This window comes from Vombatus ursinus, unplaced genomic scaffold (assembly GCF_900497805.2).
Source record: "Vombatus ursinus unplaced genomic scaffold, bare-nosed wombat genome assembly UNPS02014793.1, whole genome shotgun sequence".
NCBI classification, from domain to species: Eukaryota; Metazoa; Chordata; class Mammalia; order Diprotodontia; family Vombatidae; genus Vombatus; species Vombatus ursinus.
Genome location: NW_020954571.1, coordinates 1,283,949 through 1,296,186, shown reverse-complemented (window position 1 = coordinate 1,296,186; position 12,238 = coordinate 1,283,949). Strand labels below are relative to the sequence as shown.

At 36.3% G+C, this 12,238-nt stretch overlaps 1 protein-coding gene across 1 annotated transcript in view; it reads left to right on the top strand.

Annotated features, from left to right (window-relative positions):
- Nucleotides 1–12,238, top strand: part of QSOX2 (quiescin sulfhydryl oxidase 2) — a 67,749-nt gene that overhangs the window by 27,445 nt on the left and 28,066 nt on the right. The window contains exons 2-5 of the mRNA XM_027869679.1: nt 8,948–9,048; nt 10,751–10,799; nt 11,266–11,371; nt 11,662–11,752. Coding sequence (XP_027725480.1) covers nt 8,948–9,048; nt 10,751–10,799; nt 11,266–11,371; nt 11,662–11,752 — 347 coding nt within the window. The remainder of the gene's footprint in view (nt 1–8,947; nt 9,049–10,750; nt 10,800–11,265; nt 11,372–11,661; nt 11,753–12,238) is intronic.

Here is a 12,238-nt window from a genome sequence, read left to right as displayed (position 1 = left end):
ATTTTGTTCTTTCTGTTTTTTAAACTCCAACATTCTTTGAAGTGCTTTGGCATGGGAAAGCTAGGGTGTTTAGCAGTAATATAGAAGTGCCCTGTGTTATGCTCTCTGTCATCACATAATTTTGTAAAGAACCTTCCCTATGATGTACTGATTTTCATAGTTCATTGCTCTTGTCATGATTTGAAAAACTGTATGTAAGTCCTATCTCCTATTTCTCATTTCAAATGATTATGAAACATGCACCACATCCAGATTGTACAAGGGGTTTCATCTTAAAGTTGTGTTTCTATCTTTCTCATGGTTTTTCCCTTTTGTTCTGATCCTTCTTTTACAACATGACTAATGTGGAAATATATTTAATATGATTATACATGTATAACCTATATTAGATTGCTTGCCATCTTGGGGAGGGGGGAATGGAGAGAGAGAGAGAAAAATTTGGAACTCAAAATCTTATGAAAGTGAATGCTGAAACCTATCTTTACATTTAATTGGAAAAAATAAAATACTAAAATAGTATTAAATGGGGAAAAAAGATGAGGTTGAAAAGATTGTTCTGTATTTTAAGGTTTAAAGGGAAAGGAGTTCTTAACAGATTTTGTATTTTTAAAATAAAATTTATCTTAAAAAATAAAGCTGTGCTTCTAAAAATCCGTGTTTTGACATGATATTGGCTGAGCTAAATTGTTTTAATTCAATTCTCCCCAAATATATCATTTTCATTAAAACTTTGTTGATTATATTGAAATTTTTTCTTGATGTGATATTGCCATCAATAGATTTGTAAAGTAGCAAATCTTTTATAACATTAGTTTCAGCATCATACATATATAATCAAGTGAGCATCTTTACATATATTGCTTTGCCTTTTGGTAATGCAAAATAGGAAGATTTTAGTTTCTCAGTTAATTGATTGTTAAAATTCCAGGCAGGTAGGTGGCATAGTAGATAGAGTGCTGGACCTGGAATCAAGAAGACCTGATTTAAAATCTGGCCTCAGATACTTATTAGTTGTGTGGTCCTGGGTAAGTCATTTAACCTCTGTCTGCTTCAGTTTCTCCAACTGCAAAATGGGGATAATAATAGCCTACCTCCCAAGATTGTTGTGATGATCAAATGAAATAATATTTGTAAAGTGCTTAGCACAGTGCCTGGCATATAGTTAAGTACTTAGTAAAAGCTTGTTTACTTTCTTCTATCCATCCATCTATCCTTAGACATATGGGCAGTTCTCCTCACAATCTTATCTGCAAGTAGAACCATTTGAAGCCATTTGCATATGATTCACTATGTATCATTTCAATTATATCACTTGTTGACAAGGGGTCCATAGGCACCAAAAAAAGGTTAAGAGCCCCTCTGGACCAAGGTTATACTGCTAGTAAGTGACATAACTGGGGCTTGCATGCTGGTCAGCAAGCTCCAAGCACAGTGTTCTTTATGTTATTCCACTGTGCCTGTGAAATAACCATTTGTTTCCCTCTATTCAGTCAAACACCAGGTAAATTCAGTGAAATAATTAAGTAAACCAGTGTACAGAATTGTAGTTGTTTGATCAGATTTACTGGTAGAAATTCCTTTAAAATGGTTAATCTGGCAGCTCATGCAGAGGCTTCCTAGGCTATACTGTTCTAAAAATTTTAATATTTAAAACATTTTGGACCACCAATCTTCAAGTGCTGTGTAAATACCAAATTATGTATAAATACATATATGTATATATATATGTATCCCTATATATACATATATGTGTGTCTGTATATATGTATAGTTGTATTTAATGGGGAAAAAATACAATTTTTGAATCCACATTTTTTTAAAATCGAGGGTCTTGTAAATGGGAGGTACTGTTGTAGAAGTTACAAAGTTTTCAGGGTCCCTGCCCTCAAGAAGCTTATAGTATAGTTGGGAAGAGAAGTCATAAAGATCTGAAAAGTAAAATATCAAATGAGACCTTTAAAAGACAGTTGAAGACAACAACAGAAGTTAACACAAGCCTATATGTGATTAAATGCCAAATAAGTTATAGATAGTAATTGCCATAGTTCAGAAAAGTCTGAGTGGTCAAGGAAATCTTGATAGAAGACGTGGGATATGAGCTGCTTTAGAGAGAGGGGATCAAATTTGGATTAAATGGGGTAGGTTAGATATGAGGACATTCTAGATTAGTGAAGTGGCAAGGGGAAGTACCCAGTGTGTTTAGGCAACAGTCAGATTTTGCAGAAGTGAGAAACACACAAGGCCTGAACTAATGCCAAAGGTGGTAACAACTTTATATTTTATGAAGCCAACTGCAGTCCAATACTGCATCAGAGAAATTACTAAGATAAAGTGCAGCTGGCAGGCAATTTAGGTAAAAAACCTAAGTCATCAGGTCATCAGTCATGGTTTTAAATAATTTCATGTCAGTCTAGATGCAAATTTCCATATACTGAAATGTCATTGTAATAAAAAAAATTAGTTCTTTATCTGTATCTGTAGCCAGTTTAGCTAGACCTTTTTTATATTTATTTATGTATTTATTTTTTTAATTTATCCAGTTACATGTAAAAACAACTTTTAACATTCATTTTTAAAACTCTGAGTTCCAAATTCTCTCCCTTCCTCCCTCCCCACACCCAACCCCTCATTGAGAAGGCAAGCAGTTTGATATAGGTTATACATGTGTAGTCAGGCAAAACATATCCATGAGAGTCATGTTGTGAAAGAAAACATAGACCAAGAAAAAAAAAAACCTCAAGAAAATTAAAGTAAAAAAAAATGCTTCATTCTGTATTCAAACACCATCAGTTCTTTCTCTGGAGATGGATAGCATTTTTCATCATAAGTCCTTCAGAGTTGTCTTGGACGCTTGTATTGCTGAGAATGTTAGCTAGACCTTTTACAAGAAGACTGGAGACCAAGTTATGAAGAGTTTTAAATGCCACACAGAGGAGTGTTCTCTCTCCCTCTCTTTCTTCCTCTTCCTCTCCTGGAGGTAGTAGTCACCTGGATCTTATCGAGCAGGATTTGTATGTGTGTATGTGTATGATATAGTCAGACCTATGCTTTTAAAAAATTACTTTAACAGCTGATTGGAGGATAGATTGGAGTTGGGAGAGACTTGAGGCAAGGAGACCAGTTAAAAAGCTATTGCGATAGTCTAGGTGAGAGGTGGTGAGGGTTTGAATCAAAGTGTTGTCTGTGTGAGTGCAGAGAAGGGATATGTATGAGAGATGTTGTGAAGGGAGAAATGACAAGATTTGGCAATGGATTGGATTTGTGTTGTGAGTGAGAGTGAGGAGTTCAGAATAATGCTGAGGTTGTAAGCTTCAGTGACTGGGAAGATGGTGGTTCAAAAAAAAGAGAAGGGCTTGGGGAGAAAGATAATGAGTTCTGTTTTGAATGTGTTGGTTTTGAGATGTCTCATAGAGACATGTTATTCAAGATGTCCAAGAGGCAGTTGTAGATTTGTGGATTCAGCTGAGCAGAGAGACTGGGTTGGATATATAGATGGAGGAATCATAGGCATAAAATTAATCATTGAATCCTAGAGAGCTAATGAGATCACCAAGTGCGAATAGGTTGAAAAGTTAACACTCGTGGTTAGTAGGCAAGATATGGATGAATAATTAGCAAAGGAGCCTGTGAAGGAGTGGTCAGACAGAAATAAGAATCAGGAGAGAGTAATTTTGTGAAAACCAGGAGAGGAGACAGTATCCAGAAGAAAGTGATCCACAATGTTCAACACTGCAGGAAGGTCTACGAGGATCGGCTCACTCCACCCCTTTGATTTCCCAGGCAAGCACTTTTGCTTTTTCTTTCCTTCCTTCAAAATGTCAACCTTATAATTTATATATATATATATAGTATAGTTGGGAAGAGAAGTCATAAAGATCTGACTTTCTGTTGTTCCTTAACTGTTGAATCCCTTTCTCCTTCCCCTACCCCATTCTCATCCCTTTCCAAACCCTAACTCTGGTTTACTTGCTTCATTTACCTTTTCCTCTTCTCTTGTGTGGCTAAACATTGATGGAGGAAGTGGTCAAACTCAAACTGTTATGCTTCTGAGTCCACTGCAAATTTGTGCTATGTTATCTCAGTTGGATCCCCACTGCTGCATGCCAATCTTTTTACTCTTCCCTGGTTGACTTTCTGTTATGCTTCCCACGGTGTTTTTTTCAGACCTTCTTATCTCTTGATCTCTCTGCACTGGTCTCTTCCCTACTTCTCAGCAGAGGACCTTGCCTCATACTGAAAAAAACTGAGTCCACCTTAATCTCAGCTGTTGTGCGCTCCTTTTTATATCTCCTGTCTCTTTAACATAAGCCCCCCTTCTCTCTTGACTTCCCTTCAAGCTGATATTCTATATGTCTTCTCCCATTTACAGCCAATCTCCTAGAAAAGGCTATCTGTATTTACTGTCTCCACATCCTTACTTCCCGTTCACCTTTTAACCCCTTACGTTCTGACTTCTGACCTCACTAGTACACTGAAACTGCTCTCTAAAGTCATCAACAATCTCATAATTGCTAAAAATCAGTGACCTGTTCTCAGTCTTCATCTTCTTGACCTTTAGAGCCTTTGACAGTGACCAGCCCCTCCTCCTATCTGTTTCTATCTGTCTCTGTCTCTCTTTCCATCAGCTCCCATGAGTCCCATCTCTAGCTAGATGTCCTCCAGATCTATATAGCTAGCCCTCATCTTTCCTGAGTTCTGGGACTGCCTACTGCACATCTCCGCTTAGATATCCCATATGTATCTCAAACTTGGTGTATCCACAAGAAGATTCGTTTTTTTCCTCCCAAATCTACTTCTCTTAAATTCCTGTTTCTATCAAGGGTACCACCATTCTTCCAGGGACTCCAGGACTTGGAGTCATCCTCAACTCTTCCATTCATCTCCATTGAATTACATGTGTCCCATTCTCTCCATTTACATGGTTACCATGATAGTTCAGAACCTTATTACCTTTCTCTTGTCTTTGGAGACAGTAGTCTCCAAATTGGTCTCCCTGGTTCTAGCCTCTCCTCTCTCCAGTCTACCACACAGCTGTCCAAGTGACATTCCTAAATCATAGGTCTTAACTCTTTCTCTTTCCTGCACAAGAAACTTCAGTGGTTCCCAGTTGCCTCAAGGGTAAAATACAGACTCTTCTGTCTGGCATTTAAATCCATTCACAATTTGGCTTCAACCTCTCTTTCCAGAATGGAGTCACAATAACTCCTCCTCTTTCACCCTGTCTTCCAGCCAAACTGCTGACATATTTGCCAGTTCCTGTGCATGACAATCCATCTCGTTTTTGTACCTTTGCGTTGGCTGGCCCCCTTGTCTGGAATGGTGTCAGTTCTTGGAACAACCTTCTGGATTTCCTAAACTGTTTCCTTTCTGGGCTCATCTGAAGTGCCACTTCCTCCATGTGGCCATTCTTCATTCTTTTGGTTGTTATAAAGCCCCCCAAATTATTTTGATTTTTCCCTAAAATTACTTTTAACATCTTTTGTATTATTTCCTATTTACCTAGCTATGCATATTTTGTTTACTCATAGTAGAATATAAGTTCCTTCATGGCACGAATATTTCTTTTTTCTTTCTTTTTTTTTTTGTCTTTGTTTCCCCCAGTTCCTAGCACAGTACCTGGCTGTAGGTAGGAATTTAACAAATACTCCTTGAATTAAATTAAATTGATAGGATCTGCTGAACTTGACTTTGTCGAGCATATCCTTTAAGAATCTTAGGTAACGGGGCAGCGAGGTGGTGAAGTGGATAGAGCACCAGTCCTGGAGTCAGGAGGACCTGAGTTCAAATCCGGCCTCAGACACATAATACTAGCTGTGTGACCCTGGTCAAGTCACTTAACCCCATTGCCTAGCCAAAAAACAAAACAAAACAAGAAAAACAACAATAACAACCAAAAAGAATCCTAGGTAACCTCCTTGCCATAATTGAGACATCAGAGTAGAGATTTAGTAGAGGACACACAAGACAAGGATGGTCAGCTGAACCAGGCTTAAACAGTGCATACGTAAACAATTATATAATTGCAAAGGAAAAGGACTTTGGCACTGTCCCTGGGACCTAGGACAAGACACAGGGTCTCACTTTGTCTATTTGTAAATTTCTCTATTTGTAAAATGAGAGGCTTTAATCATTAAGGAAGTTCTTCCCTTTCTGATATTGTATTATTCTATGGTTTCTTGGGTGGTGAATGAAAAAAGTTCCATGAGAGGATCTATGTTAAGGCATAATGGGACACCTTTCTTCTTGTTAGTCAAGGAAGACTTTGTGGAAGAAGTGACATTGAAATAGGAGGAAGATGAGTAGGCTGAGCTTAGTGGGAGAAAGGGAGTTAAGATGACAGATAAGAAAATGTTCTAAAAAGTATTAAACATAAATTGTTGTTTATTATACATAAACACTGTAGTCTGAAAGAGTCTTGACGGGGTTATACTACTTAAAAATAATTTTTTTTCAACATTCTGTTGCCATCTGTTGTATTAATTGGATGAGAGTATTAGCTGTTCTGTAGTTCTATGCAATTTGAGAATACAGAAAGATGTAACCTGTGATCCAGGGTAGGTATTGTTATATTCTTTTCTCCTCTGATCCATTTAACATTTAAGCCAGATTTATTGAATTGGCTTACCTTGTTCAACTAACATGTAGCATGTACAGTATTTACTTATTGATCGTAGACCCAGTGTGTTCATTTTATTTCAATGAATTTTATGCATATATATTTAATTCACGTAATGTTTACGAGCAAAAATAACTTCATATTTTAACAAAGTTGGTGAATTAGGTGGAAAATAACAAATGTGTACAGTTTTAGTGATTTGTTTTAAATTCAACATGTTCTTGCTCTTGCTCTCATATTTTCATGCTTCTTTCTGTAGTTTGAGGCAACGGGACTACAAAATGCATCACAAAAATGCCCAAAGAAAATTGGCCATGTGAGATGATGATGATGATATTGGTGATCATGATGATGTTTATAACTGTTATTACATCCCTTTAAAGTTTACAATGTGTTTTTCTCAAAACAATCCTATGAAGTAAGTAGTTTATCATTATCCCCATTTTACAAGTGAGGAAATTAGGGCACAGTAAAGTGACTTTACTTGTCCATTGCCACAAAGCTCTAAGTTGAGCCTGAAATTCAAAACCAGGTCGTAAATTTTATTGCATATTTTAAAGACCTAAAGCTTCCCATCAAGACCTTAATGACATATACTTTAAAGTCAGACTAAAGAGGTAATTTTGCTTAAGAATCTACAGATCATCAAAGAAAACTCAACCAATAGCACAGTTAAAGTCTGTGAATGATTAGTACCACGTAATTTTAGTTTCCTAGTTAAAGGGGAAAAAAAAATCTGTCTACTTGAAAAAGAGAAAGGAAAAATATTCCTTTTTACCTTTTCTTCCTAAGTGTCAGAGTAAGGAGATTCTGAGAAAAATGTTACATGCGAGAAATATATTTGATTTGGTAGCCCAGTTGTTACTTGCATTTGCCAAGTTTATATTTACTTATTTGAATGAGAATTTTGCAGCCATTCTTAAAAGACCGACTTTCTAAACCACGCCCCTCAATCTGTAAACACTTGTTTAGTATATCTCTAGCTGTATCAGACACTGTCCTTTGACAGCAGTTTCTGTTAACAGATCTTTCATCAATCAAATCATTGGCTTTGTGAGTTTAATTAGGAGACTATGCAGTATTGTGAGCTGCTGAGTGATCTGCAAATTCAGCAAATTTCAGTTTGCTCTATTACCATCTATGATAGAAGATGCATCTATTCCGTTAGGGGTTTTTATGCGTCTTATTCATTTGACAGAAAATTATATTAATGTATTTAACTGATGAACCAAAAAGCAGCAGTGTTTGTTTCCTCAAAACAGAAACCTAACAACCAAGATGAGTATCAAAAAAGGCAACTCTTTTTCAGCCCTTTTTGCTCATCATCTTTCAAGTAAAATCATTTGATCAATCGATAGGCACTTAAGTACCTGTTATCTGCAAGGTACTGTGCTAGACAATGAAGATACAAAACAAAAAAATGAGAGAGTGCCTGCTCTCAAGGAGCTAACATTCCATGGGGTTAAACAATGTGTACATACATAAGTAAATAAAATATGTAACAGGGAAATACAGAGTAATTTTGGGAGATGTGCTTGCAGCTGAGTGGATCAAGAATGTAAGATGTATTGGGGAGCATAATATGCTATCAGTTTGAAAGATAATTTGGAGCCAGATTGTAAAGGACTTCAAATGACAAACAGGGGTTTGTTTTCTGTGTGATGAAGTGATAGGGATCCATTGCAATTTTGTGAGTAAAAGAGTGACATGGTCAGACATGTGCTTCAAGAGTGTCACTTTGGCAACTGTGTGGAGGATACATTAGAGAGGAAAGGTGCTAGAGGCATTTAGAAAGCTATTGTAATAGTCTGGGAGAGAGATGATAGGGCCTGAAGGAGGGTAGTGGCTGTGGGAGTTGAAAGAGAAAGATATAGGGCTGGAAAGATCAAGACTCTACAAGTCATTGGAGTTGGGTAGAAGGAAAAGAGTAAAAAGTTGAGGATAACTTTAAGGTTGAGAACCTGGGTAACGGAAAGGATAATGGTGTCCTAAGCAAAAATAGGGTAGTTCCAAAGAGGGGTAGATTGGGGGAAAGCTAATGAGTTCTTTTGGAGTGCTGATTTTGAAATGCCTATGGGACACCTAGGTTGAGCTGTCCCGAAGGCACTTAAGACTGGATGGAGATCTGGAGCTCAAGAGAGATGAGGGATTCCATGGAAATACAGGCGAAATCTGTGTAGAGATGATCATTGGACCAATGAGATTACTAAGAAAGAGAGTATAGAGAGAAGGTAGCCCAGCACAGTTCTGAGGGACAGCCACAGTTAGGAGCTCTCCCTCAGACTAGTGCTGTCTCTGAGCTTCCTTATAATTCCCACTCTCCTTTTTCAGACTGGGCTTCTGCCATTAGAGTCGCTGTCTTGGATTGTGCTGCAGAAGAAAACTATGACACCTGCAGGGATTATGATATTCATTTTTACCCAACTTTTAGGGTGAGTTGCTTATCCACCCTATTATTTGTACTTTATGCTTGAACTAATACATCTTTCCATATAATTTCTACTATTTCACTGTCTATCAGAACATTTTCTTGTATGGAATTTCATCCAAATTGCAACTCATTACATTTATATTCCCACAGTTCATTCTTATCATTTTGGCCAAGTTCTTGAACTTAACAGAAGGCTTTATGTGTGTTTTGCAAATGCTTCACACCACCCTAAGCTTCCACCAGAATGTACTATGTTCTTGCTGGATTATTTCCTTATTTTTAAAACTTTTAAGAAAGGCAGTCTGGAATAGAGAAATAAATGTTAGTAGAATATATAGTAGGTGACTGTGCAAAGAAAGGTGTTTGTTTTTAATGTTTTTTTTTAAAATTAGAGGTAAAATAGAAGGGAGGGCAGATTGGGGGAAGGGGTAATCAGAATGCGTGCTGTCATGGGGTGGAGGGAGGGAGGAGAAGGGGAGAAAATTTGGAACTCAATCCTGTGGAAGTGAATGTTGAAAACTAAAGGTAAATAAATAATTTTTTTAAAAAAATAGAGGCAAAGAAACATTATGGCCCTGTGAATACCAGCTAATTATGCTAAGGATATAGAGGAGGCTAATCTACAGTTAACACTGCAGTGGCTTATCTCTTGATATGTTAAGAGGAGATTGTGCTTTTTCCTCCCACTAGAGGGCACAGCTTAAATTTCCAGCTTTATGACTCCCTGACAATTTCAGCCTAAACAAAAGGAACAGAATCAACCAGCAGTCTGGTTTTGTTTTGTTTTGAAGTTGGAAATCCCTATTTGGTAAGTCAGTTTTATAACTACACCCAGGTGCATAGATATTTCCAAAATATAAAATGTCTTTTAACAGATTTTTGACAAAAATCATTGATTAAAAGGACCTTTTCAGCTCTAAAATAAATCCATTATCTTGCTATAATATCTTAACAAGTCACAGCCTCTTTGAGGGAGATTAGACTAAATTATCTTTTAGTCCTCTTGCAGTTCTAATACACTACAGATATATGTTTAACTGAAATGAGAGACTCCCTAGACCTGGCAACAATATGAAAATATTTTTGCAGCCAAGTAGACTTTAAAACGTTTATCTGTTTGGATATATAGGCATCATACTGTGGTGGAAAGATTGTTGAAATCAGACTTGGTCAGAAGGTCTGGCTTTAAATCCCATTTTGGATAACTAAAGTTACAAAGTTTGGAATTCATTTAACCTTATTGAACCTTAGTTTATTTATCTGCAAATGGGTGTAAAGATTTCTGCTTCCCACCTGAGAAGATCGTTGTGGGGAGAGTGCTTTGTTAAACCTTAAAGTACTACATAAATGTAAGTTATTCTTAACCAAAACTTTGACTTTATATTTTAAACTATTATATTATATAGGCTTATTTCTCACTGGACTGGCCAGAAAAATATAGTTTTTGAACATTTGGTAGTTAAAAAAATCTGATTGCTTATGTGAACAGGAATATCATTTTAAACCATGTCATAGTTTAAGGCATATGCTATAATTTTGAATGCAGTAATGCCAATGGAAAAATTCTGAAATTCACGGAGCCGTTTTTGGAGAAAATTGTTCAAAGAGATGTAGTTGTAAAGGTGTACATTTGGGGTTGTATATATTACATGTATGATATCTATTAGCAAGAATTTTTCTTATTTGTTGTATTTTTTCCTCAGTATTTTAAAGCATTTACAAAGGAGTTCACAACGGGAGAAAATTACAAAGGTAGGAATATGATCATTATTTTTAAATAGACTAGTGTTATCTTGTAATCTTTTGATATTTAAATGGTCCTTAGGCTAGAACAGTGATATTAAATTCAAACAGAGAAGGGTAGGGGGAGGGACTGTAAACTATACATAGGGATCCCTGCAGGTTGTATATCAACTTAGAAAATCACATGTTAACATCTATGTTCTATTTTTATTTATTATATTTCCCAATTACATTTTAATTTAGGTCTGGTCCTACTCAGGAATGTTGCAGGCCACCTGTTTAACATCACTGGGCTAGAGCACTCACATTATATAACCCCTGTAGGTAGATTTGCATATATCAATACTGTGAACTGTTTGTTGTTTATTTTAGAGAACAAGTTAGGAATTTTATAAAGATTTGTATTTTTCATTTGTGTTTGGTGTTTGCCATTTAGAAAAGTAGTAGTGGTTTAATTTTTTATTTTTTTCAACAGGAATTGATAGAGAGCCGCAGACAGTAAGGCAAACGATGATTGATTTCCTCCAGAATCATACCCAAGGAAACAGACCTCCTGCTTGTCCATCTTTGGACCCTGTTACGTAAGCATATTGGTTGTGAAAAGTGACATTTTTGTCTCCAGGGGAAAAAAAAGATATAAGAAATCCATGTTTAAAACTCGTTTGTTCTGTTCAGATAGTGATTTGTTTGCTAAACCCAGCTTTCAGGCTTCTATTCCAACTTAAATTGGGTTAGTTTGGCTGCCAGGGGTTATATTAAAGGACTGCTAAGTTCCCTTTTAACTCAAAGATTCTTTGAGGCTACTTGAAGATGGTGATAAGGTGGCTAAGTCCCTTTGTAGATTAAATTATTTTATTTTTCCTCCTGAAAGGTCCAGTGACATTTCTCCTCTCTTGGAAAACAATGATGGTCGTTACATTGCTATTTTGTTTGAAAGCAATAACTCATATGTTGGACGAGAGGTACTGTGTAATTTTTTCATTTCATCTCATTTTAAAAAATCAAACCATGTAGTTTGGTTTCCATTGTGTACAGTCAGAATTCATATTCAGAAGTAGTTGGCTGTTTCATAATTATTTTTGGCATCTTTTCAGCCTTAGTTCTTATTTCACTTCATATACTCTGCATTCTAGCTAAATTGTATTACTAGCTATTTTCCAAACTTGACTTTTCATCTTCCATCTTAGTCAATATATCAGTAAGCATTTATTAAGTGCCTACTATTTGCTAGTCACTGTGCTAAGTTTTAGGGCTACAAAGACAAAAGTGAAATAGTTCCTGCCCTTAAGGAGCTAACGTCCAATAAGAAGAGACAACATATGGGTATATGTACGTATATATAATATACACGTATATACATGTGTATATATGTATATACACATGCATATATAAACATAAGTACAGGATAGTTTGGGGGTGGTATATATCAACATATAATGGTCACCTCT